At 42.9% G+C, this 25,457-nt stretch overlaps 2 protein-coding genes across 3 annotated transcripts in view; one reads left to right on the forward strand and one right to left on the reverse strand.

The window, feature by feature from the left end:
• Positions 1-25,457, forward strand: part of CHLSN (cholesin) — a 144,186-nt gene that overhangs the window by 104,197 nt on the left and 14,532 nt on the right. For both annotated transcript variants that reach the window (XM_080981290.1, XM_080981291.1), the window contains one exon: positions 9,841-10,028. In XM_080981290.1, the coding sequence (XP_080837416.1) occupies positions 9,841-10,028 (188 nt within the window). The remainder of the gene's footprint in view (positions 1-9,840; positions 10,029-25,457) is intronic.
• On the reverse strand, positions 22,141-23,964 carry LOC308463013 (tigger transposable element-derived protein 1-like; the record flags this gene model as incomplete). Its single annotated transcript, XM_080981151.1, has 3 exons — positions 23,790-23,964; positions 23,495-23,537; positions 22,141-23,333 (listed from the first exon to the last, which is right to left on the reverse strand). Exons 1-3 carry the CDS (start codon positions 23,895-23,897, stop codon positions 22,141-22,143), a joined length of 1,344 nt encoding a protein of 447 aa, XP_080837277.1. The 5' UTR covers positions 23,898-23,964.

The raw sequence follows: 25,457 nt of genomic DNA on the forward strand, positions 1-25,457 counted from the left end.
AAGTATCACCTGAAACTCTTTATGAAATAACAAAAGTGTAGTAAATATATGGAACATGATGACTTAACATGGTTATAATCAGTAACGTATCAGTGCACACCCCCCAGGTCATCTCTAAAAAAAATTGGGATTTTCAGGTATTTCGGTAAAAGACAAAACATTTTTTAGGGGTTTTTGAGTATTTCTGAAGAGCACAAGTGGGTGGAATGTTGCCTCCTATTCCCCAGAAGTCCCACCCAAGGGGTGGTGGTAACAGATGGTGCTGAGGGTTCTCTCTGAGGTGGTGAGCTCACCCCACCATTTGTTTTCTCTTTCCCCCAAAGCACGGCTCTCTCCCCTTTGGTGGGCTTTGCTGTCAGGGGACAGTTTTATAGCTGCAAGGATGAAGAAGTGGAGATCCCATTTTGAATCAGCATAGCCCAAAGGAGCCTGGTCCTAACTTGAAATGGGGCTATTTGAGGGGTTTGTATTCTGAACTCCACATACACATGGTGTTTTGCACTGTCTCTAGTTTTAATTGTCTTGATTTGATTTGTATGGCGGTGGGGCAGTTCTTTGGCAGAGCCTCAGTTAGTTAATTATCAGTGAGCCTTTCATCATTAATATACCACCTTGAGATCTGCATAATTTGGCAAAACTGTTTGGACTTCTGTTCAGCTGTTCTGTATTTTAGCTGGAGTATTGCATTCCCATCCATTTATGGGACTCAGGAGAAGGAAGGGAATAGCTCAAATGTTTTCTTGTCATGTCTTTAATAAGTGGATGGAGACTGCTTATGGACAAATATGAAAAAGGCTTACCAGGTGAACATCATCTTAGCACATTTTGATGAGCTAGCACCTGGTAATCTATATTCAGGCACTGTATAGAATGAACATCAGTATTCTTTGAACTAAGTGCAGGGCAATGAATCTTTCATTTATTTATTTTCTTTCACAATCTCATCAAATTGTCATTTGCCATAAAAAATTTCACAGTAGTCAATAGTATTTCCTTAAGGGTGTTTGCAGTGTATTCTTTCTTAGATATTTCGCAGTTTTCAGTTTCTTATACTGTTCTCCTCTTCTGAAGAATAGTTTTATTTTACTTATGTACAGTATGAGACTCAAGGTGGATAACAAATCCATATATGACAACAATATTGAAATAAATAACAGTCCCCATCAAAATATTAACATGGGGGGGGGGAAGCAAAGTAAGAAAACATCAAAAGATAAAGCATAAAAATAACCAGCCAAAGGCCTTTTTAAATAGCCATGCTTTTACTAGCCATCGAAAACAAAGCAGCGATGCAGTTTGTTGCTACCTTCCCTTTTTGAGGTATTTCAAGTAATAGAGCACATGCTTTGAATGTAGAAGGGCCCAGCTTCAATGCCTGGAATCTCTAGTTTAAAAGTATCAGGTAACATATGATTGGAGAATACTTCTCTCTGCCATTCTAAGTAGAGGTATGCAGACAAATAAGCTGACCTAGCTTCATAAGTTTCTTTGCACCTTTTAGCAGTATGCTAATTCTGTTCCTTGAGCCTTACCTGTTCTGTAGCCATAAAATCCAGCTTTCTAAATTCACTGTTTTCTCAGCTTAGACTCCTTAAAGGCCTGCTATGGTTAGGGCCCTTCATTGTAACTGGTGAATCCCAAGCAGTTTGCAAGCAGTACTTGCCATAGCAGTTTAAAAATCCTTGCGTATGTGACTCAGAGTTGCTATTTGGTGTGGGTGTTTTGCATGTTTGTAGTTGCTGTGAGTCTACGGGGTTATTACCTAGTCAAAGTCTAATTTGGAATGGTGGTGCAAAGTGTGTGGCTAATTCGCAAAGGCAGATCATAGAAATAATGCAGCACAATCTGTTCTGTTATTCTCTGAAGAGGCTGTATTCCAAAATAAGGAGTAAGCAATATTTGTAGGACTGGCCCTAGGCCTTAGAGACAAACATAGCCCACTGTTTTGATGCTTCTAATAGTCCTGTCCAATAGCTACCCATATTGTCCATCTATTCTCAGAAGTACGCTTCCTCCCCTCACACTTATGCTCTCCTAGTGTGCACTCCATAATGACTTTCTTGCCACTTCTTCATAGGCATACTTCTCAGTTTGAAAGCCCACGTAGGCCCTTTGTGAGCTTTCATAGCAGTAAAGATTGTTCTTCTTGCTCAGGTAAACTGCAGGCACCTTCCCTGGAAAATTCCACATCAAGTTCCTTTTATAATTAGTTACTGATTGATGCAGCCTTAATAGGATGTTTTATGTGAGCCCAATAAAAGTGGGAGAAAGTATTGCAGTAGCATAACCTAAAAGCTGGCTTATGTAGTAGACCAAGATTCTGATATCCTGTGGTACCTTGGGTTACATACGCTTCAGGTTACAGACTCTGCTAACCCAGAAATATTACCTTGGGTCAAGAACCTTGCTTCAGGAGGAGAACAGAAATTGTGCTCCAGCGGCACGGCAGCAGCAGGAGGCCCCATTAACTAAAGTGGTGCTTCAGGTTAAGAACAATTTCAGGTTAAGAACAGACCTCCAGAACTAATCAAGTACTTAACCCAAGGTACCACTGTACTGTTCAGGAAATCCACAGTTTGCATCTTGCCTCAGCCAAGAACTCTCTTGAGTTGCCGCTTTCTCTCAATCTCTACTTCCTCCATCTAGGATGATAATACCTACTTTGCAGAGTTATTGTAAGAATTACTGAGCTAATGCTTATGCCATTATTTATTATGGCCTCTAGCAAGCCACCCTTTTCCAAATCCAACAGCTTCATTTGTGCAGTAGTGCTAGATGTCTGATAGGAAGGAATTAGTACTTCTTGCTCCAATAATCCAAAAGTTGCCACTTGCTGGGTTTTAAACTCACCTGTCCATATTTTTTTTTTGCCCTCTCCCTTGTTGTTTTGGGGTTTTTTCGCTTTAAGCTTCTCTGTGGCCTCTGTGTGGACACCTGTGCAGAGCCTTGTCTTGGAACTTTCTGGAGCTAGTGCAATGTTTTGGCATTGACTGCCAAAACTCTGGTCATTGTTTTCTACCTTTGTATTTTTATTTTATTGTTATTCTATCTTACATTTTGTTATTTGCTTTATTTGGTTACAGTATAACTGCTGCTATGTGTACCTGTGAAAAAAAGCCCATCTTTTCTGAACCACTGTTGCAGATACTCTCCCAGGGTTTTGGAAAAATGCGTCTCAGAAAAAAGGCTGGCTCAGCCCTGAATTCAGCTACAATCTTCACTTTTGTGGAAAGAGACCCCCTTGTCGTCACTCTCTACCAAAGCCTTAAATTGTGGGGAAACAGTCCACCAGGCCAACCTAGAACTGTATATTACTGAATTAAATACAATAATAATATGCCACAATATGCAGAAAAGTGGATGAGGGTATCATTAAGAGCAGAAGGCACAGAGCAATTAGTGGTGCTTGAAAAGTTATAAAAATATTTCACATTCTCTTAAATACTTGCACTAGGAGGCTTGAATCTGAAAGTTTTGTACGTCTTGCTTTAATGTAGTTGAAATACTGACTGTTCCCTTGTAGGTTACCTGGATGAAGGAATCCTTTACTCACTTGGGTAAACCCCATGACAAGGGAGAACAGCACATAGCTTGTATAGATATATGGATGTGATTATCTTCCAAATGGAGGTGTTTACAAGGGTTGGTGTTTTCTGCTGGGGTCTTGCTACAGAACAACAGTTGCTTGTATAGTTTTGGTTGTTTCCCACTGGGGGAGGAGGGAAACAGAGGAGGACTGCAAATAAAGAGATTTTTGATAATGTGAGGAATGTGGAGGAGGGAGAGAAGTGATAAGCATATACTGTAGTGGAGAGAAGGAAGGCCTATGTTATCAGATACATTCTCATGAAGGAATTAGTCTCATTTTAATTCAAACGCTTTGCAGCTGAGGCAAATACAAACAATTAGATTGTTCCACAAAGAAGACTTAAGTCAAGTGTGTCTAGCTGTTAAAATAATCTTTAAGAAACAGTTTGGCAATAAGCAAACTTCTTGCTGTTCCCTCCCCACACCCACTTGGTTCTCGTTTCGTTAAATAGCATTCCCTAAACAATGGCTTATTGTATGAACATTCTGCATCCTGTGATACAATTATTTCCTTACTTTTATTTGAGATCTTGATTCCCCCCCCCCCATCTTCAGTTATTAAATATTCTGCCAACAATTGCAGCCCCTGCTTTTGATGCTTACAATCAATCCTAATATCAGGTAAGCCAGTGGTGAAACTCCTGTGGACTTTGATCTCAATGTGGCTTTGACCTCAGATGTTTTATCATGTCCCTGTGCAACATGTGACGGGTGAATCTTTGTGTCACGCTTTTGACCTCTGTTCAGTTATTTATTTAAAAATGTCTCTTTCCCCCATCTCTTTGAAAGTTGCGCTGTAACAGACTGAGGAGGTGAGACACGGGTGAAGGCAGAGTGAACATTTAGCACTAAGAAGCTGGGTTAACATCCAGCCAGGCTCAGGAACAAGGTGTCTGACATCTAATCGATTCTAAAAGGAATGGGCATCGTCTTGTTTTTCCTGCTTGTACTAAAGATTTACAGCGAGGGTTGTTACAGTAGCTACAAGTAGGGTGTGTGTAGGGCATTAGTCATAACCTCCAATGAGGAGGCTGAAGTGTGGTTTTTTTATGTGTACCCTTAGAAATGGAATGTGGGAAACTGAGTTATTTAGAAAAGGTGTCCTCTGCCTTTTTTGCAGTTGCAGCGCTCAGGGCAGCTTGCAACTATCCACAAGAAACAACAAACAAAAAATCAATATAGCCACAAAAGCTTTAAAAAACACACAAGGCAGCAGATCAAAACCCTTTAAAAAAATATGATGCTAGTCTATTAAAAACACGCAACCTGACATGTCAGAACAAACATTTTGACCAAATAAGAGATGATTAAGAGTAGGGGCCAACTGAACATCTTAGAGAAGGGGATGTCGCTGTTTGGGCACAGCCACAAAGAAGGACCTCTTGCCATCCTAGCCATTCACTCCTCCACCACTATCAGAAAGCAAAGAAGAGCCTCCCTCTTAGATCCTAATTTCTGGCTTGACAAGGGGGGTGCCGCAGGGTTCTGTCCTGTGTCCATTGTTGTTCAGAATTCAAAATAACCTTAACAGATTGGAGAACTGGGCCTGAGCTAACAAAATGAATTTCAGTAGGGACAAATGTAAGGTTCTACACTTAGGCAGGAATAATCAGCTGCACAAAAATAAGACTGGGTACACCCAGCTTGTCAGTAGTACATGTGAAAAGGATCTAGGGGTCTTGGTGGACAACAAGCTTAATGTGAGACAACAGTGTGATTCAACAGCAAAAAAGGAAATGTTATTCTAAGTGACATCAACAGTAGTGTCCAGATCAAAGGAAGTAATATTACCACTCTGTTCTGCCTTGGTCAGACCACACCTGGAATACTGTATCCATTCTTGGCACCACAGTTTAAGAAGAATGTTGACAAGCTGGAACGTGTGCAGAGGAGGGCAACCAAGCTGATCAAGGGTCTGGAAACTAAGTCTTATGAGGAAAGGTTGAAGGGGCTGGGTATGTTTATCCTGGAAAAGAGGAAACTGAGAGGAGATAGGATAGCCACCTTCAAATATCTAAAGGGCTGTCACATGGAAGATGGAGCAAGATTGTTTTCTCTTGCTCTGTAGGCTAGGATTCAAACCAATGGCTTCAAGTTACAAGAAAGGTGATTCTGACCAAGCATCAGGATAAACTAGTAGGAGCTGTTTGACAGTGGAACGGTTTCCCTTGGGAGGTTCTGAACTCTCCTTTCTTGGAGGTTTTTCATCACAGGCTGGATGGCCATTTGTCATGGATGCTGTAGCTGAGATTCCTGCATTGCAGTGGTTGGACTAGATGATCCTTCCAACTCTATGATTCTATTCAGTATTTTGTCAATTTAATCCCACAATTGGATTAAATTATTAACAGGGAGCAGGCGTATTTGCTGGATATAAAATATTTTGGAAGTCTAAATCCCTAATTTTAGCCTGATTAGCAACCATTATTATCAAAGCCTCAGGTGAAAAGCCCAATGCATATATCTTGTTCCAAAGCAGCTTTCATTGATGCAAAGCATAGTTGGCCAAAAGAATGTACAACTGCATTACAGTATAATCAAATTGAAAGGTTCAGGGTAATGAGCGCTAGAGCTCACTGGTTGAAATCCAACTTACAAATAAAAAGCTGAAGCCCCAACTCATTTAAGAACGCCAAGAATAGACCAGAGAATGAGTGCCTGCACGGCATCCACATATGGCCCAGCATCTTTAATCCAGATTGCAGCTCCAATCAGCAACCGGATAACAGAGTTAGCCTTTAAAAAAATCTAGAGCTCAGTGTTTGTGGAAACCACTGTTAGTGTAACAAAAGTGGACAGTTGCTAAAGTAAAATATCACTTTTAAAAGAGTGAACAGAAGTGGAGAAAACACACATCCTTGATATACTCTTCTTGTAGTTGAAATTGGATCAGAGAGGTTCTCACTTGTCCACAGTGAAGCTACATTTCAGTTTGACTAGACATTTTACAAATTCAAAACAAAGGCCTCTTGTGAATAGACAGGGCCTCCAGCTTTACACATAACAAATTCCTTGGAACTAAATCAAAAGCATAGAAAGGTTAACGCCTCCCCCACTTTGATTGGAGTACTCTGCTGCATGATGGTACAAAAAGAAACAGTGATCTACAACTGTATGGCTTGGTCTGGAGCCAATTTATTCATCTCCAAGACTTTCAACTTCTTACTTCCATATCTCTCCCCCCACCCCATAAACACTACAATTGCCTTATGATATATGGGGAGCACAGCTCATCTTAACACACAACGTGTAAAATGATTCTAAAAGGGGCACCTGTCGACTCAGATTCTCTTTTAGTACAGATGGAGGAATACTATCAAGCCTGGATGCCTTGTTCAATTCACGCTGTGAAGTTAAATCATGGACATCGTGTTACATTTGTGCAAGTGTGTCCACACATGAACCCTAAAACATGCTTCCTAGAGAGGTGAGGCCTTTTGTGTGAGACAGTCACATGCTTCTCTGAAAATTTGTCACACCCAAGTATCATTGGACACACAAGTGACACATACGGTTATTGCAAGAAAGTAACAACGAAATTAATCCTAAATTGATAAATGCAGTGCAGCATGTACAGTGAGATGAGGTGGGAGTTGGAGGCCCAGCGTTATGGTGGTTCCACTCGTACCTAAAGCAGCATTCAAAGACGTCTGCTCAACATTTGTGCTGCAGGGTCCTCTAAGTTTTCAGTTCTCCTCCCATGCTTTTTAACATCTCTGTGAAACCTCAGGGTGGGGTCATTAGAAGATTTATAGTGATGTGCAATGAATGTGCTGGTGGCACTTGTCCCTGTTTTTCATTGTCCGCTGAGTCAGGTGAGGTGGTCCAGGTGCTTAGAACTGATAATGAGCTGAATGAAGGTTGAATCCTAACAGCATGGAGGTGTTGACAGGTGGTTCCATGCTTTTAATGCTTTTTGTATGTGTATTTGCTCTTTGCATTGCTGAATGTTATTGTTTTTGCTTGTGATATAATTATTCTAAATAGAGAAACAAAATTGATAAGAAGCAAATATCACTTAAATCACAGTAGGATTTAATTCTGAGAAAACATGCTGCTAGCTTTCTGCTGTTATGACCAAAGCAAGCCTATCTGTCTGTTTTTATTTTATTTCTAATTTTATTTCTATTGTATGTGAGATATATGTATGTATGAGATGAAATCTTCCTTGGGCACCACTAAACTGATGTGGGTAACCCAAGTAAAAATGTTTTTAATTTGTAAATGAATATTTAATTTTATTTATCTAGGGCATGTATGTCCAATGCGTTGACCACAATTGACTCGGGGATCACTTGAGAATTTTGGTCCATCATGGCTGCTTCAAGCACCCCGCTCGGCCACCGGCTTTGCCCGACACCCAGTCAGCTGGCCGGCCCAGACAGGTGCAAGGCTCCTGCCTCCGTCTCCTGCAAGCTGCAGCCCCGGGCAGGGAGGCAAAGATGAGGTGTGTGGGCTCTGCATGGGCTGCACCTGCGGAGGTGTCCGGTCAGCTGGCCAGCCACGAAATGGAGCTGAGGGAAGGGCAGCACGCGAGAGAGACCATGACGTTTCTCCTTCTCCCCCCTCCCACCATTTCCCATGGAAAGAAAACCCTCCCCTTCTTAGTTCTGCATGGATGCTGAACTTTCCCCACCTTTCCAGCTCCAGCCTAGCTGCATTTATTCAAAAGTAAGACGCTGCCGCCCCTTCCCACATTGCTCTTTCATCTGGTAAAGGGGAAAGTGGACATTCTGGGGCGTGTTGGCTTCCCGTGTGCACCAACGGCCCTGTGAAGGGGCTGGTGTGGGGGTAATAATTTGTTATTATTGTATAATCATAATTTGTATAATATGATTATTGTATAATCATATCATACAATAATGATTATAATATGATTATTGTATAATATGATTATTGTACAGTGGTACCTCGGGTTACATATGCTTCAGGTTACATACGCTTCAGGTTACATACGCTTCAGGTTACAGACTCTGCTAACCCAGGAATAGTACCTTGGGTTAAGAACTTTGCTTCAGGATAAGAACAGAAATCGTGCTCTGGCGGCGCGGCTGCCGTGGGAGGCCCCATTAGCTAAAGTGGTACTTCAGTTTAAGCACAGTTTTAGGTTAAGAACGGACCTCTGGAACGAACTAAGTACTTAACCCGAGGTACCACTGAATAATCATAATCTGGCTGGGTTTCCCCAGCTAAATATAATATGTTTAAGTTGACGAATGACCATGGGAGAGTGTGGTAGATCACTGCCATTTTTATATATTGGATGGTGGATTGCAACCTGTTGGATGTTGGACGTACGTCAGCTAGGGAGCTTTCAGCATTCATTTTGCAGAGGTGCTAGTTGCGGCAAAAGCCACAAAGAGTATTGCGTTAAAGACTAAAAGGTTTATTATGGCATAAGTTCTCTCTCACTTTCATGAAAGCAAAATGCTGTCACACTGTAGCATCATGGGAAGGAATGGAAGCCACAGTGAAGATAATGTAGGTGAATAGGTGGGGTTTTGCAAATGAAAGCTTGTTCAGTTTTCAGTGGCTGTCACAGTGTGCTGATTATGCTTTAACTCTGCCTTGGACTATTGTCTCTCTTTTATTTGTGTTATAATTTTAATGTGGAAGGCAGTACAGTCAAACCTCATTTGTTGAATGTAATTCGTTCCGGAAGCCCGTTCTGATTGGCTGCAGGAGCTTCTTGCACTCAAGAGGAAGCCGCATCGGAAGGTTGGCTTTCGAAAAATATTTGAAACCCAGAGCACTTCTGGGTTTTGAGTGTTCAGGAGCCAAAACATTCCAAAATGGAAGCGTTTTGGAACCAAGGTTTGACCATATAAATAAGTTTTTAATAAATAATTAAAATTCAGTTTGATGGAATGAAGTAGATGGGCTGTGGAGTGAGAAAAACTCACCCCTTACTCCAGGAGCAGGAAGCTTGTTTGTTTTACTCACCTCAGTGGTGTCTCTATATGCAGCCCTTTTCTTTCCTCCCATATAAGTGAATGGCTGCTTTTCATTCTGCACACGGGAGCATTGCTGTATGAGGTAAAGATGTCTCCTGACAGTGGGTGGTTCTGCCTCCATTGACAAGGTGGGAACAAATATGTATCTGTGTGCTGTTCATAAAGAGATACCATACAGCCTACCCTGACGTTTCTCCAGCATTTAGGCCCTCCCCTCACATGCACCCTGTCTATCAACATAGAAACTGGGACATTTTCTAATAAACAGTAGATTGAGTATTGTACTTTTGTTATTCAGGAAAATAAACCGGAGGAGGATTCAGATGAAGAACTTTCTCCAGAGGAAAAGAGGACGTTGGAAAGAAAGCTGAAGAAAGAGCGCAAGAAGGAAGAAAAGAGATTAATGCGAGAAAAAGGGATCGTAGTTAAGAAAGTAGAATCTAAGAAACCATCACCGTCAGAGTTGGCACTAAACTATTTAACTAGGTAAGTTCAATAGCTTTGAAGATTCCTCAAGAGTTGTTGGCTTCCATCTGTCTCAGAAGACAATGGAGTGTGCCTTTGGGGTGAATGTTCAGAATATGTCATCTGTTTTGAACTTGCTACCAAATTTTATTCCTGAAGCACCAAGTAGAGGCAAATTCCAGTTATTTCAATGAAACTTGCTTCCAGGAAGTTTAGGATTAGGTTTAAATGGTGATAACTTCAACAGGTTGGTTAAAGTACAAGTTCTTAGAGTTAAGGTTAATATTGGGAGACCTACTTCAGTTGGTGTGGGACTGATGCAAGCCAGACTTTCTGACAATCCTTTCAACAAGAGCATATAAAATCTATGCATAGAGTGATACAAAATGAATGATTGGGTTGCAAATTGTCTCCTTATGCTCTCCTAAATGGCTTTCTTTCTTTCTTAACTTGGTGGCCCCATATGCATATGCACAATATCACAAACCACTTGTGATCACAAACCACTTGTGATCACAATATCACAAACTCCTTGCAATTTCAAAAGCAGCGTCCCATGTGGCAGTATGAAGAGTGGGACTTGTGTTATAGAAAAGCAAATTTAAATCCCTCATGGGCTCATGGAACTGGTTCTGTGTATGGATCCCGGCCTATTTACTCCTCCCAAATTCCTGGTTTATTTTGTATAGTTGTCTCCCACTCTCAAGCTGGCATTTGTAGGATGCATAGGTAGCCTCCCATCCAGGTACTGACCAACCACAGATCTGCTTAGTTTCAACATGGTTGTTGTAGCACATACATGGTCTGAAATTAAGTGGGAACCCTTGTTCAGCAAGTAACTGCAGGGAAGTTGAGTGCTGACATTTCCCTTAACCACAGTTAATGCAGAAGAGGCAATTCACTCGCAAGAGGGAATGAGAATGGGAAGGGGTAGGGTGTAAATCTGGATGCTGGCTCTCAGTTTCTGAATAGTACTTAGGAGGGAGGCAACGTCATGTCTGCACTGATTCCATAACAAGGTGACATAAAGCAGGCGAAACCAATTATATTCAGGCCAGACGTCCTCCTGCAAAAGTGGACAACACTATTTGTACCTTGAATCCCAGAAGAGGTTTGCAAGTGAAGAAAAAGAGAGAGATCAGAAACCCTAAACCAGACCTTTAGAAACACATATCAAAGCAGCAATAAACCAAAAAGGTTGCAGCACACACTTTGAACATTCACACAACCTTTGTGCAGTTAGTTATTTTGTATTTAATAAGATGATTAAATGGAGATAAGTCATTGTTTTTCCATATGCACTGAAATTGCATGAAGTATCTTAAAGTCATGCAGCTTTAATGATTCGAGGCAAAGTATTACATGACATTTGGTTGATAGAAAAGAGCTAAAAGGGTTGTACATTTTAGAAAGTTTGGTGAAGAACAAAGCCTTATATTTGAATACCAGGGTTTTATAATTATATGCCAGGGTAAGTGAGTGGTTCCAGACTTCAAATAATGATTTACTGTAATTAGATATTGGGCCAGGGTGGGGGGGGGGACAACTTAAAATTCCAGTAGGGGATAAAAGGGAGAGGGGGTGGTTAAAAGTAAAAAGCTTCCATAACAGGCTACAGCCAATTACAGGACCCAGATAAACACAAAGGTGGTGTTTATTTTTTCCCAACAGCAACCCAGTTTCCACTCTAAAATCCAGAAGACTAGCATGTTACAAAATATAGGTTACCACTTGAAATAGCTCCAGTATCTGATCTCCAGCAGTACTTAGGACTAAAACACACAGGCAGGCTAAATGGTTGCTTATAACTTTTTAGTGTGGAGGGAGGAAATTAATTGCCTTCCAAGCTGGGGGAACGTGTGTTTTTTGTGACATAACCCTCATAGTGGAGTGATAGCAAAATGACAGCAATATTCTCAATATGGAGCATAGCTGGGATTCTTCACCATTGTTTGAAATGGCAATTGGATGGGCAAGTTATATGCCATCTGCTCAAAAAGTACTCTGGAATGTACCGGTAAGTGATTACTGCAGTATTAGCAGTCAGGTTTGACGAATAAAGGATGAAACTGTGGCCTCTTTTAGTCAACGTTTTATCTATTTTGAATATAGTCCTATTTTGAGGACTATTTTGGGTATCATTTTCAACTGACATTAAACAGGAAATCACTCATAACCAGTGTTCGAAACTCCCATTGTTTTAGGCGCATTTTGCGACAGGGAATTTCATTAGCGTGAGCAGTTTCTGAGTTCTGGGCTCAGTACTGCACCTAAGATTTCAGATTAAAACTGCAGAGTGGAAGGAAAGGGAGAACCTTTTTCTGCCTCTCCACATCCGGCTTCTCTCTGAAGACTGGAGAAGAGACCCTCTTAAGAATATTAGGGGGTGGGCAGGGAAGGACTAGACCATATGAAAAATGAACATAATATTTTAACTGCAGTTCATTCATTTTCAGCTTTGTATTCTTGTTATAAAAAAGTGCGCCTAGACATTCCGCTGATGTGCTAATAACCTAGGTTTAAGAAAGCTCCTAGATTTCATATCTCAATTTCTAACACTGCTCATAACATATTAGGATTGGCTGGCATTGTTACATCTTGGGAGACAATGGAAGAGTGTACCTTTGGGGTGAAGTCAAACTATGGGATAGTTCCATGCCTGCTGTCGCTATAGAGACCGATACGGGAGAGATAGGTTTTGTTGCAGCTGTGGCATATAAAGGCATTTGGTTGTGTTGATGCAGGTGTACCATGACATTTTCACAATTTAAAAAAAATGCCATTGTACACCTGCATCAACACAACCAAACGCCTTTATATGCCACAGCTGCAACAAAAAACCTATATCTCAACAAAAGAGGTTTAAAGACTGTCTCAAGGTAAATCTAAAAAAATGTAGTATAAACACTGACAACTGGGAAACACTGGCCTGCGAGCACTCCAGTTGGAGAACAGCCTTTACCAAAGGTGTCATGGACTTTGAAGACACTCGAACTCAGAACGCAAGGGAGAAATGTGCTAAGAGGAAGGCATGCTTGGCAAATCTACACTGTGATCAACTCCCACCCGGGAACCAATGTCCCCACTGTGGAAGGACGTGTGGGTCCAGAATTGGCCTCCACAGTCACTTACGAACTCATTGTTAAAACCGTGTTTATGGAAGACAATCTTACTTGGCTACGAGTGATCACCAAAGAAGAAGAAGAAGACCATGGCATTTATTCTTTCTGCGCTCCTCCCAGCGGTCATTCTTCCTCTTGTCACTGCTGTGAATACACAACCTGACTCTCTCCAGGTGCTGTAGTAGTCTGTAAGGGATTTCCCCATGGTGGGGTTAATGTTGCCAATCTTCATGTCACTTTTGCAGACATCTTTGTAACACAGAATTAGTCTGCCAAAGAACCAGGTGCCTGAAGCCAGTTCCCCATAGAGCACTTCCTTGGGGATCCTGCCATCTTCCATCCTGTGGACATGACAAAGCCAACGTAGACGTAGCTGAGGCAGGAGTATGAAAATGTTGGGAATGTGGGCTTGGGAGAGCACATCATTGTTTGAGGTTCTCTCCTGCCATGTGATGCCCAAAATCTTTCTGACGCAGCACACATGGAGGGCATTAAAGCATTGCTCCTGGCGGGAGTAAGTTGCTCATGTCTCACTACAATGAAGCAGTGCGCTCAACATTCAAGGCTGGTAGACCTTCATCTTGGTATTGGTCGTTAGCCTAACATTCTCCCATGCTGTTCTGGAGAAAACACAGCCCTGTTCCACACTGCTCTTTAAAGGGAAGGCATCCAAGGATGAGCTGTCATAGTGGAAGGTGCTACACATGTTCTTGTGGAAGGACAAGCGTCTTGTGGCGCTTAGGTGGGCATACTATCATACTGAGTAATGAAGCGTCCTTTTCAGTTGACGATGTCAAAGTCCTTTGTCAAGTCTTTGGAGGTGATGTACAAGGGGCGACTCTGCTCTCAGCATTTCTCCTGCAGCCGACGCAGTGTGAATATCAAGTTGACTGTTGACCTCTGAGCTTTAAACCGGCTTTGTGACTCAGGATAAACCCTGTCAGTGAGTAACTGTAATTTGTTGAGAACTACATGGGCGAAGACTTTCCCCACAGTACTCAGCAGGGAGATTTTTCGGTAGCTGTTGCAGTCATAGTGGTCACCTTTGTTCTTGTAGAGGGCCGGAATGCTGGAGTCGCACTTGTCTTGTGGCACAGATCCTGTTTCCCAGCATTGCAAGGGAAGGCCGTGGAGGTGCATCATGAGGGAGGAGTTGAAGCTGGCTTTCAGCACTTCATTTGAGATTCCTTCCTGTCCTGGGGCTTTATCACATGCCTGATAGTTAAGGAAGGGAGGGACATCCAGCTCTTCCAAAGACAGGCAGAGTCTGGATGCTGTCAACTGCTGTGTCAGCAATCATGTTTTTCTGCAAGTGCTGTTCTTGATAGTGCTCATCTGCTTGCTGCAGTCTGTGATGATCTCTCCAGACAAGGTTTTCAGTGGTACGGTTTTCCTGACTATTGGTCCAAAGGCTTTCTTCATGCCTTCATACATTTTGCAAGTGAATTGAATGCTCTGACACAGCTTTAGCCAATAATCATTGGCATACCGTCTGGCAATCCTCTGGGCATCACTCCTTGCCTTTCTCAGTGCAGACTTTAAACAGGAAATCACTCATAACATAATGGGATAGTCATTACAAATTTCCATGGTTGAAGGAAACACCTTAAAGTGACTTCCGATGCTAATAACACCTTGTAATTGAAGGAGTGTGAATACCTGCAGTATAAAGAGCAGATTAATGAAAGAACTTAGTCATGCATGACTATTTAGATGAGAATCCACCTAACTTTTCAGAAGCCATGTCAAGCAGCAGCTTTCCACAAAGAAAGCCAACTGGAACCTGTGTTTTGGTATAACTAATGCTAAAAGGGTGTTGTATAATTTTAATAATAAACAATAAATAAAATAATATGATGAATTAAGTTGCGTAGTGTGGTGTTTGTTCATTCCAGGTATTGTTCACGATTACTTGTGTTTAGTTATTAAGCAGAAATATCTGGCATTGCTTTCTATTGGCATCATAATCTTTGTGTTGTTGAGCTACACTCTCTTTAAGTCAGTTGAGCCTTTGGAAGGGCTGAAGTTGAAGAAAAAAACCTCAAAATTTTGAAAAGCTTCTCAGGTTATTTGGTTATCTACATTTATCTTGTTTTTTCCCCAAGAGGAGAAGATGGAAGACTTCTAAGAACTGATCCAGCTAAGACTTCCTTATGGGGGGGGGGTGTATTTTCAGGAATGAGAAGACTGATAATTCTGCTTTTGATGTAGAAGAAAACAGGAAATACTGAGATAACATTTTTAACAAGGAAGTAAAAAAAGAAGGGTTCGCCCACAATTTCCCAAATGTTCTGTTTACTGTTTTATTTGGGCTGATTGTTTTGGATAGATCCTTATGACAAGCATGTTTAGATGTTTTTGCATCAGCCGCAAAAATAAAAGTGAGTGGGTGGGAATTGCAAATGTTAGTCAGCACATGATACCTTATCTAGAAATGGTCACTTCTGACCTGGGCCATGTAAACAACTCTCCAGTATCTGAAAGAACCAGCAGAGGGCATAATTAAGTTTTCTCCGGCTCCCTAATGAAATGAGAATATGTTTGTCCCTTAGTATGCTTTGGCCAAAATGCTCATAACAGAAAGATACTCTCAAAAGCTTCTGGTGCATTTTATTTAAATATTTCTTATTATTCCTCTTCAGAAAGTGATTCCTGGGTGGTATACAACTGAACTGAAAAAATATACTGTACCGTGAATTGCCTATACAACACACCATAGAAAAAAGAGCAAGCAACAGCATTTGAAAATCCTGAGTTAAATTTGCTTTTTTAAAAGTTTTAATCTGGAGTCTAAAAATAGTATTGGATGCCTCCTTAGGTTTTCACCATGCCCTGCTACTAATTTTAAACCTTTTTTAAAAAAAGAAAATCACATTTTCAAAATAATTGTTACATGATTCCAGTGTTAGTGAAAAATTCCTATAGATGTCTGAATAGAATTCACTTTAGGTAAAGATGGTGAAAGGTGTGGAAGTGTGAATTGCAGCAAACATGTACCTAAATGACCTCCTTCACAGCTCTGTGTGTTCTAGAGAGGTTCCTGTCTGTCACATTTAGCAAGTTCTCTTGTTTCCTGGGGGACGCGGGTGGCACTGTGGGTTAAACCACTGAGCCTAGGGCAGGGGTCAGCAAACTTAGCGTGCCTCGGGCCAGTGTCTCCAGCGCCTATCGCGCGGTGGGCCAGAGGGTGGAGGAGCGTGTGCCCATATGCATGAGCACACGCTATTTCGGGCGCACCTCCAGGTCGGAGGAGCACCGGAAATAGCTTGTGCACAGGCCTCCTCCGACCTGGTTGTGCACCGGAAATAACGCTTTCGCATGCGCACAAGCTATTTCCGGTGCACCTCTGACCCGGAAGTGGGCAGCCGCTCAGCGCAGCGCTGGTAAGAGCAGGCGGTGGGGACAGGCGGCGGGGGTCACCGCAGGCTGGATAAACGAGTCCCCCGGGCCTTATCCAACCCGTGGGCCTTAGTTTGGGGACCCCTGGCTTAGGGCTTGCCGATCAGGAGGTCAGCAGTTCGAATCCCCGCAACGGGGTGAGCTCCCGATGCTCGGTCCCAGCTCCTGCCAACCTAGCAGTTCAAAAGCACGAAGTGCAAGTAGATAAATAGGTACTGCTCTGGCAGGAAAGTAAATGGCGTTTCCGTGCACTACTCTGGTTCGCCAGAAGCGGCTTAGTCATGCTGGCCACATGGGGACTTCCGGGTTGGCGCCATCGCCGAATGGCGGACTCCCTCCGAGCTCCGGAGGGAGTCGGCTCGGCAGGGGCTGGGTCCTACCGCGCCGGCGACGCGGGGACCCTTAAAAACCACGGGCACGGGGCCCGTGGACATGGGGACTCGGCTGGTACCGTCAGCGCCCTCCCGACTCGTGAAGGAGCCTTTTTAAAGGCTACGGATCGGGTGCCAGGGAGTGGCGTGGTACTTTGAGTCTATCGCTTCCCCTGCCAAGTGCAGCCGCATGCCATTCGTCGGAGAGCGCTGGCTTCTTCCATTTGAAATTCGGACATTTAACAAAAACCCGTGAGTAATTGGGTAACCGGGTACAAAAGGAGAAAAACAAAAAGGAATTTTTTTTTTTTCGGATTCGGCACGAGCGGGGGGGATCTAAAAAGGAAGTCAGTCCCCTCCCTGATTGTAAACATGCTAAAACAAGGACTGAGAAACCAAGATCAATTCAGAAGTTTATTGCTGACTAAAAATACCAAATTCCACGATGGAATCATTACAAGAATTGTGCTGGAGGAGAGTCGAGGGTGAGAGGGAAAAGGCAACCCCCCCCCCCCGGGAACCGGGGCGATTCAGAGAACCTGGCGGAGAGAGATGGAGAGTTTGACAGCTGTCAAGGTAGCTGTCAAATCTTGAGAATATAAAGAGGACTTTGCTACAAGTATTTTGCTGGTTAATTTTGATACAATTGGATATAAATATGGATACAAAATGTCGGGTGGAAAAAGAAACAACAACTTGACTTTTGGATGAGAGGACACAAAGTTATTGCAATCCCTCTAGAGGGGCTTTGGGACATTACAAGCGGCGTATGTGGAAAACTACTCTGGGATGTGTACTACTGGTCTTAGCTCCTGGGAAAGTAGCAAAACTGAAATATTGTTTTGTCTACAGAGGTGACAACACAATAGAATCTTTCTATTTAAGTAAGCTCCTGAATAACAAACCTCTGTAGAGATACTAGATTTCAGAATAAGAATGGTTTTGCAGCTGAACAAGACAGAAACCTGAGAAAGTAAGAAACAAAAGAGTAAAGGACCAACTACGCCACGGCAAGAACAATGGGAGGAGCAACAATGACCAAGGGAAATTAAAGGCCTCGATTAGACTGGATTTTTGAAATTAAACATTATCAAAACAAGTAAATTTAAAGAAAACCGGCAAGATGGATTGAGAAAAATTTGGCTGTGGACTTGAGACCTCCAGGCCGACAACATACAGACTGATGGACATAGGGAATCTAAACCGGGGAAGGGAGGGGGAATTCTAGAATCCAAAGGCTATGTAATCAACTTCTGGAACCTTCTTCTATTTTCTATCTTTTATTTTTTTTATATATAACTTTGGTATTTTGATTTAACATGTTTTGGAAAAAAAAAGGGGGGGAATTCGTGGAAGGAAACGGGGTAGATTTTGGGGGGAAAAATCTTTGTTCTATTTTGTTAAAGGTGAGGAGTGATGTTAAGATTGCAATTTAAATTGGCTATTAGGCATAACATATTAGGTTAAATTGGGAATGAGAACTTGTGGAACCAACATAGGGAAAGGGGAATACAGTCGGGAGGGGAAGGAGGGAGTCCCAGAAAGAAGGTTATGAAAATAAGGGTTTAAAATTGGTCTCTTTTCTTTCTTTCTTTTCTTTATCTTTTCTATCTTCTTTATTCTGTTATTATTGGAAATTTTAATAAATATGATTATAAAAAAAAAAAAAAAGTCATGCTGGCCACATGACCCAGAAGCTGTACACCGGCTCCCTCGGCCAGTAAAGCGAGATGAGCGCCGCAACCCCGAGTCATCTGCAACTGGAGCTAACAGTCAGGGGTCCCTTTACCTTTAACCTTGTTTCCTGGAGATTTATATATCCACTGTTTTCTCTGGGTGTGATGCCATACTTGTAGTGATCAAATGAGGCATAATATGGGGGGCCGGTAGGTGGGTGAGATGGCCACGTTGCTGATTTAAGCATTCACACTGTAGATCAGCAATAGTTTGCTCTGTCTCCTAAATCAGGGTGGTCCAACACATGGCCCAAGGGCCGCATGTGGCCTTCAAGGCCTTTTGAGGCGGCCTTCAGCAACATTTGATGCCCCACAACAGCCATTGCACTTCCTTCCCAAAGCTGGGTAAGAATGGTCTTGGGCTTTGGGCAGGAGTCACAAGGCTCTGACAGGGTTCTAGAGTCCACCTTCCTCCTTCCCAAAGCCTAGTTAATGCTTTCCCAGCTTTGGGAAGGAGGTAGCAGGGTTCTAGGACCCTACCAGAGACTCGCACCTCCTTGCCAAAGCCTAGTGCCAACATCAAATTTTGGCTTCGCTATCCCCTCCACCACGTAGCAAGGCATTGTGCAGCCCATGGGTTAATGTTGAAGGACTCCTGCAAGCCACTTGGTGAGAAAGTTGGCCCGTCCTGTCCTAAATGGATTTCCTGGTGTAAATCATCATAGCACTATAAATCACTAGGAAGTCCCCATTTCAAATCTCCCTGTAGACATCAGGTCAGTAGGCAGACTTAGGCAACCTGCTCACTCAGCCTCCACTGCTGATAAGCAATATGTGGATAATTGTACCTTGTAGGGTGGTTGTTAGCTTCATTGAGCTTGTATTATCTCAAATGCTTTGGATGTTCCACAGCACTATATAAACAGTAAATATTACTGTCATATTTTGGACTCCTCCATGGGAATGGGGTTGCAGTCTGGACAAGCCACCTATGATCTCCAGGCCCTAGTAAAGTGTACTCTCTCCCTGTGGGCCCTCATGTCCACCACACCACTGTATTGCCCCTGACTGGTTAGTCTACTTTGGGGCTCTATTAAAAAACAAAGTAGATTCCAGATGTCTAAAGTCTTCCCACCCCCGGATCAGGCAGGAGAGCAGTGAAACCAAATCTGGTTTGCCAGTGCTTATTATTTATTTTTCTTTGTTTCCTGCCTCTTGCATGTGAAACTCAAACCTTCTTAGGACCTAAGTGTGTTGGTTGGTTAGCATACCAACATTGTCGGAAGATGATGTTTGGCTGTACTTTGAAAGAGGTGCTTATATGGCAGCAGCTTCAGTTATCCTATAATAATGTCTAGGAATGCCATGTCTTTTAAACAGGTATTTGATCAAATTGTCCCAGTCAGATAGCAAAATTCAGTAAGATTACCTTGTATTCTCTGCCAAGTAGGTGGAGAATTTGCAGTCTCCAACATAGAGGCAGCAACCATTTTGCGAGGGTTCCCAGCCCCGAAGTTGGTGGAGTGCATATAAGTTTTGTCCCCCATTCCACCCCTGTTCTGCCTTCTTCAATTGGCCTAAAATGGTTGCCGCCCGTATTGTAACTTTGCAGTGACCAGTTAAGTTTATATCAGGCAGATACTAATACAAAATCTTTACTGTATCTGTTGAAATCAGCACTACTTCAGAAGGCCAACCAGGTCTTGGCTGTAGCACAGTGAAGGACAAACAGAAGCTTGACTAATTTGATTATCTGAATCCAAATCTAAGCATAAAAATGCCACAACGGAAGCTTAAATGTTTGTTGATTAATCTGATAAATTATTAAAAACAGCAGACCAGTCTACAGATTTAAGATTATAAATACCACACACAGAAATACCTAACTACAAATGCCTCGCATTGTTTTAGGAGAGAGTCATTCCCCCGAATGAGAAGGGAAACTTGTTTCTCACACAAATATATGCAGTTTTCATTAATTAATCATCTAGAACTAATATGATTTATTAAGATTTCCTTATTTGAGTGACAGCCCTAGTAACAAATGATTTTTTCAGGGTGGGGTTGGGGAGGTTGCCACAGCTGACCTGGTTTCTCAGATCCCAGAAAAATTTACTTTGTGGCACAGAAACACAACACTCTTTCCTTCCTCTGCCCCTTACTAGCAGGAAATATGAATACATATTTGTGTGTATTATAGTTCTTTTAAATAGTGTGTTCTTTCATATTTTATTGAATGCTTTGTAAAGTCTGGATTGAGCTTTTTAAAATTTTCCCTGTCCTAGATCCATCACAGCTATCATGCTGCCTTGAATTATTGTTGTTTGCCTGCTTGAGTCATGGAAATTAATCTAATGTTGTGTGGTTACATTTATATAATGCATCATATTTTAAAACATGTCAACAGTTTATATGACCGGACAAGAGGCCCATGCTGAGAAAAATCTGGACTTAATTATGTAAAGCTAACTCAGTCTCAGCAGGTGTGTCTAACAATATACTTCTATCAAAATTTTGGGCCCCTGTGGGACTGCTTTCTCTGCCTCTGAGAACATAATTTTTTTGGTTCTACTGACCTTTCTCAACTCAAGTTCGTCAGTGAGGAGCTTCTTGTGAAAGATGTCAGTTTATTACACTTGAATCTATCAACATTTTCTTTAATACTTGTTTCAAGAAAACTTATGTTCTAGTCTAAGAAGTTAGGATAAACTAGTGTTTTCTTAACTAAGAAGTTAGTACAGTGGTGCCTCGCAAGACGAAATTAATTCATTCCGCGAGTTTTTTCGTCTAGCGAATTTTTCGTCTTGCGAAGCACGAAATCCCATAGGAATGCATTGAAATTCAATTAATGCCTTCCTATGGTCAAAAAAAGTCCAAACAAAGCCAAATTTGGTACAACAAGAGTTTATTAAGTGCTCTTTAAAGTCACACATACTGTAAAGAGCATTTCAAAAATTGAAGGAACAATAAATTAAGTTTCTAAACATGACAGAAAAACATTTAAAAATCAACGAAGTGTACAGTACATTTTCTAAGACTCTGGGGGACCACTCGAAGAAGGTTCCTCTTCCACTCTTTGCTTCTTGCTGAAGAACCTGTCCATGGTCTGCTGCTTCATCTGCCTTTTCAGCACCTCCCTGAAAGGCGACATGACCGTCGTATCAAAAGTGTTCGCAAGGTCATGTGCCACGTGCTCGTTAGGGTGGTGCCGCTGTGCAAAAGCCTGCACATCCTTCCACTTCATGCAAATGTCCCTCAGTTCTTTGGAGGACAGCCGTTCCTCAGTTGCTTCCTCCTCTTCCAGCGAGGCCTGCTGCTGCGCAGCCTCTGCCTGCAGTTCGACCAGCTCCTGGGTGGTCAGCTCGTGGTCGTGCTCCTCCACCAGCTCGCAGACGTCCTCCTCTGTGACCTCCAGGCCCATGGTCCTCCCCAAGGCAACAATGTCCTGCACCACTGTTGACTCTGGTGCATCAGAGTCACTTGGTGCCACACAGTCCGGCCACAGGCTGCGCCAAGCGCAATTCAAATTTCTCTGGCTGATGCCGTTCCAGGCCGTGGTGATCATCTACAAGCAGGTGACGATGTCGAAGTGGTCCTTCCAGAATTCCCGCAGGGTGATGGTGGTGCAATCAGTCACCTCGAAGCATCGCCTGAAAAGCTCCTTGGTGTAGAGTTTTTTGAAATTGGCGATGACCTGCTGATCCATCGGCTGGAGCAGTGGTGTGGTGTTAGGCGGCAGGAACATGATGCTGATGAAGCTGAACTCCTCCAACAAGTCCTCCTCAAGGCCTTTAGGATGAGCAGGAGCATTGTCCATCAGAAGCAAAGCCTTCAGCGGCAGGTCGTTGTCCAGCAGGTACTGTTTGACAGCAGGGCCAAAAGCAAGATTGACCCAGTCCACAAACAGCACACGTGTGACCCAAGCCTTACTGTTGGATCGCCACATGACACTCAGCTGCTCCTTGTCGACCTTGTGTTTCTTGAAGGCCTGTGGGTTCTCCGAGTGGTACACCAGCAGGGGCTTGATCTTCAGGTCGCTGCTTGCGTTGGCACAGAAGAGCAGGGTCAGATGGTCCTTCATGGGCTTGTGACCAGGCAACTTGGCCTCCTCCTGTGTGATGAAAGTCCTTTTGGGCATCCTCTTCCAAAACAGCCTGGTCTCGTCGCAGTTGAAGACCTGCTGTGGAACGTAGCTCTCCGTCTTCACAGCCTCCAGGAACTCCAATGCAAAGTCTTCAGCCGCAGGAACATCAGAACTGGCAGCCTCTCCATGCCTGACCACGCTGTGGATTCCAGATCTTGTCTTGAACCGGTCAAACCAGCCTCTGCTTGCCTTGAAGACTTCTGGCTCGCCTGAGGTTCCTGGCTGTTCCCGGACGAGGTCTGCGTGCAAGGCCTTGGCCTTCTCACAAATGACGGCCTCAGTCACTGTGTCCCCTGCACGCTGCTTCTCTTCTAACCAGATGAGCAGCAACTTCTCGACCTCCTCCAGAACAGCTGGGCGGTTCTTCACGATCCTGGTGACTCCCTTGGCTGCATCAGTCTCAAGGATCTTCTCCCTCATCTTCAGGATGATGCCGATGGTCGATGGGTTCCTGCCGTACTCCCTGGCGAGGTCTGTCACACGCATTCCACCGTCGTGCTTCCGCATGATCTTCTTCTTCATTTCCAGCGTCACCTTCTCCTTCTTCCTCTCGCCGGCCTCTGCAGCAGCAGTCTTCTTGGGTCCCATGGCAGCACAGCTCCTAGCTTCGTAAACTCAGGGGGGGGGGGGGAAATCAGTGCTTCACACCCAAAAAATTCAAAAGCACCCAGCCACCCACCACACAGGAATTCAAACCCAGAACCAAGTCCTTGAATTCCAAACACCCAACCCAAAATCCAAAAACCCCCAAAAAAGTTTTAAAAGTTTAACTTACGAAATGGCTGCAAATCACCAAAGTCTTCAAAATCCTCAAATGGCTGCAAAAGAAGTTTTGGAAAAGCTTTAAAAATCACCAAAGTCTTCAAAAACCTCAACTGTTCCCCCAGCCACCCACCCACCACACAGAAATTGCAAACCCCTCCCCAGCTGTTGCAAACCCCTCCTCAACTGTTCCCCCAGCTGCCCACCACACAGAAATTAAAAGCCAGAATTTTTTTAAAACAAAAACAACAATTATTATTATTATTATTATTATTATTATTATAGTATCTGAGAAGCTGGCGACTCACCTCATGTGCATAGAGTGCTGGGTTGCTTTTGAAAGAAAAATAGTCAAAGGGTGTAGTCCACTTGAAAGTTCTCCTGTAGAATAATGTTCTTGCACACACCCCATTCATTTCAATGGTACTTGTAGAAGTTATCTTCAAAAATTCCACTATGTGCTCCTAAAGTAGTTCTTTGTGCTTAAGTAGTATCTCATTTTTAAAATAACCAGAAAAATAAGAAACTAATCTTTCTTTATACTTCTTACCAGATTTGTTTCCCATTTTCTGATATCCAATTAATATGGGGCCACAGGAAATTAAATTACCAAACTGAATGCATGTTTAACTGTTGGAGATGCTGAGTTATTTATTGTCTGCAACCTTGTTCTCCTACCATCGTGTCTGCATACAGCAAAGCTGTCACAATATTTATGCAGTTTTTTCGGTTCAAACACACTCTTTGGGGTTGCAGCATACAATAGTGAATGGTATGAAGAATAATAATAATAATAATGCCTTAGGTCTCTGCGTGAAAAATACCTGCTGCTTGCAGAGTCAGCTGGTGTTGTTTCTGTTGCTAATAGGAGGGGCCTAAGGCCAAAGTACAAGAGAGTATGTGTTTTGCAAAACACCATCAAGACTTGGATCTCAAAAAATCATTTACTCGGGTTAAGTCAGTAAGGCTAGTAATGCCAGGGTTGAGGACAGTGTCCTACATTTCATTTCCTTTTCCATATTCCCAGTGCTATTTTCTAGAAAAAGAGATGCTGAAGCTCACCACCCAGGAAAACCTGGACTTATTTTTTGTCCGGAAACTCATTTTTGGGAATGTGGCAACCCTATGTGCCACAGTTGCCCAGATATGATTAGTAGTAGGAACACTGGAGCCACTAAGACCATTTTTTTGTTGTTTAGTCGTTTAAGTCGTGTCCGACTCTTCATGACCCCATGAACCAGAGCACGCCAGGCACTCCTGTCTTCCACTGCCTCCCGCAGCTTGGTCCAACTCATGCTGGTAGCTTCGAGAACACTATCCAACCATCTCGTCCTCTTGCGTCCCCTTCTCCTTGTGCCCTCCATCTTTCCCAACATCAGGGTCTTTTCCAGGGAGTCTTCTCTTCTCATGAGGTGGCCAAAGTCTTGGAGCCTCAGCTTCAGGATCTGTCCTTCCAGTGAGCACTCAGGGCTGATTTCCTTCAGAATGGATAGGCTTGATTTTCTTGCAGTCCATGGGACTCTCAAGAGTCTCCTCCAGCACCATAATTCAAAAGCATCAATTCTTCGGCGCTCAGCCTTCTTTATGGTCCAGCTCTCACTTCCATACATCACTACTGGGAAAACCATAGCTTTTACTATACGGACCTTTGTTGGCAAGGTGATGTCTCTACTTTTTAAGATGCCGTCTAGGTTTGTCATTAGAGAGTGCATTAAATTTTGAGCTTGGTAATCTTACCTTTGGTTAAAAAAAAAATCGTTTTACCGTTTGCACTGTGAATTTCTGTTTGAAGATGCTGCTGAAGGATATTCTTGATAGGGATGATGCCACCTACAAGAAGGACCAGGCAGAGTCCCCTGAAGCCTTTTGCCTCCTCTCAAGGGGAGAGGCTAAGCCGCCCCACCCTGCAGACCCACTGTTGAACAACCCCTTGACCCCTAAACTTGAGAGTGGAGCAACAGCCTTCTATCTACAGA

The sequence above is a fragment of the Podarcis pityusensis genome (genome assembly GCF_964106645.2).
Source record: "Podarcis pityusensis genome assembly, chromosome: 14".
Classification (NCBI taxonomy): Eukaryota; Metazoa; Chordata; class Lepidosauria; order Squamata; family Lacertidae; genus Podarcis; species Podarcis pityusensis.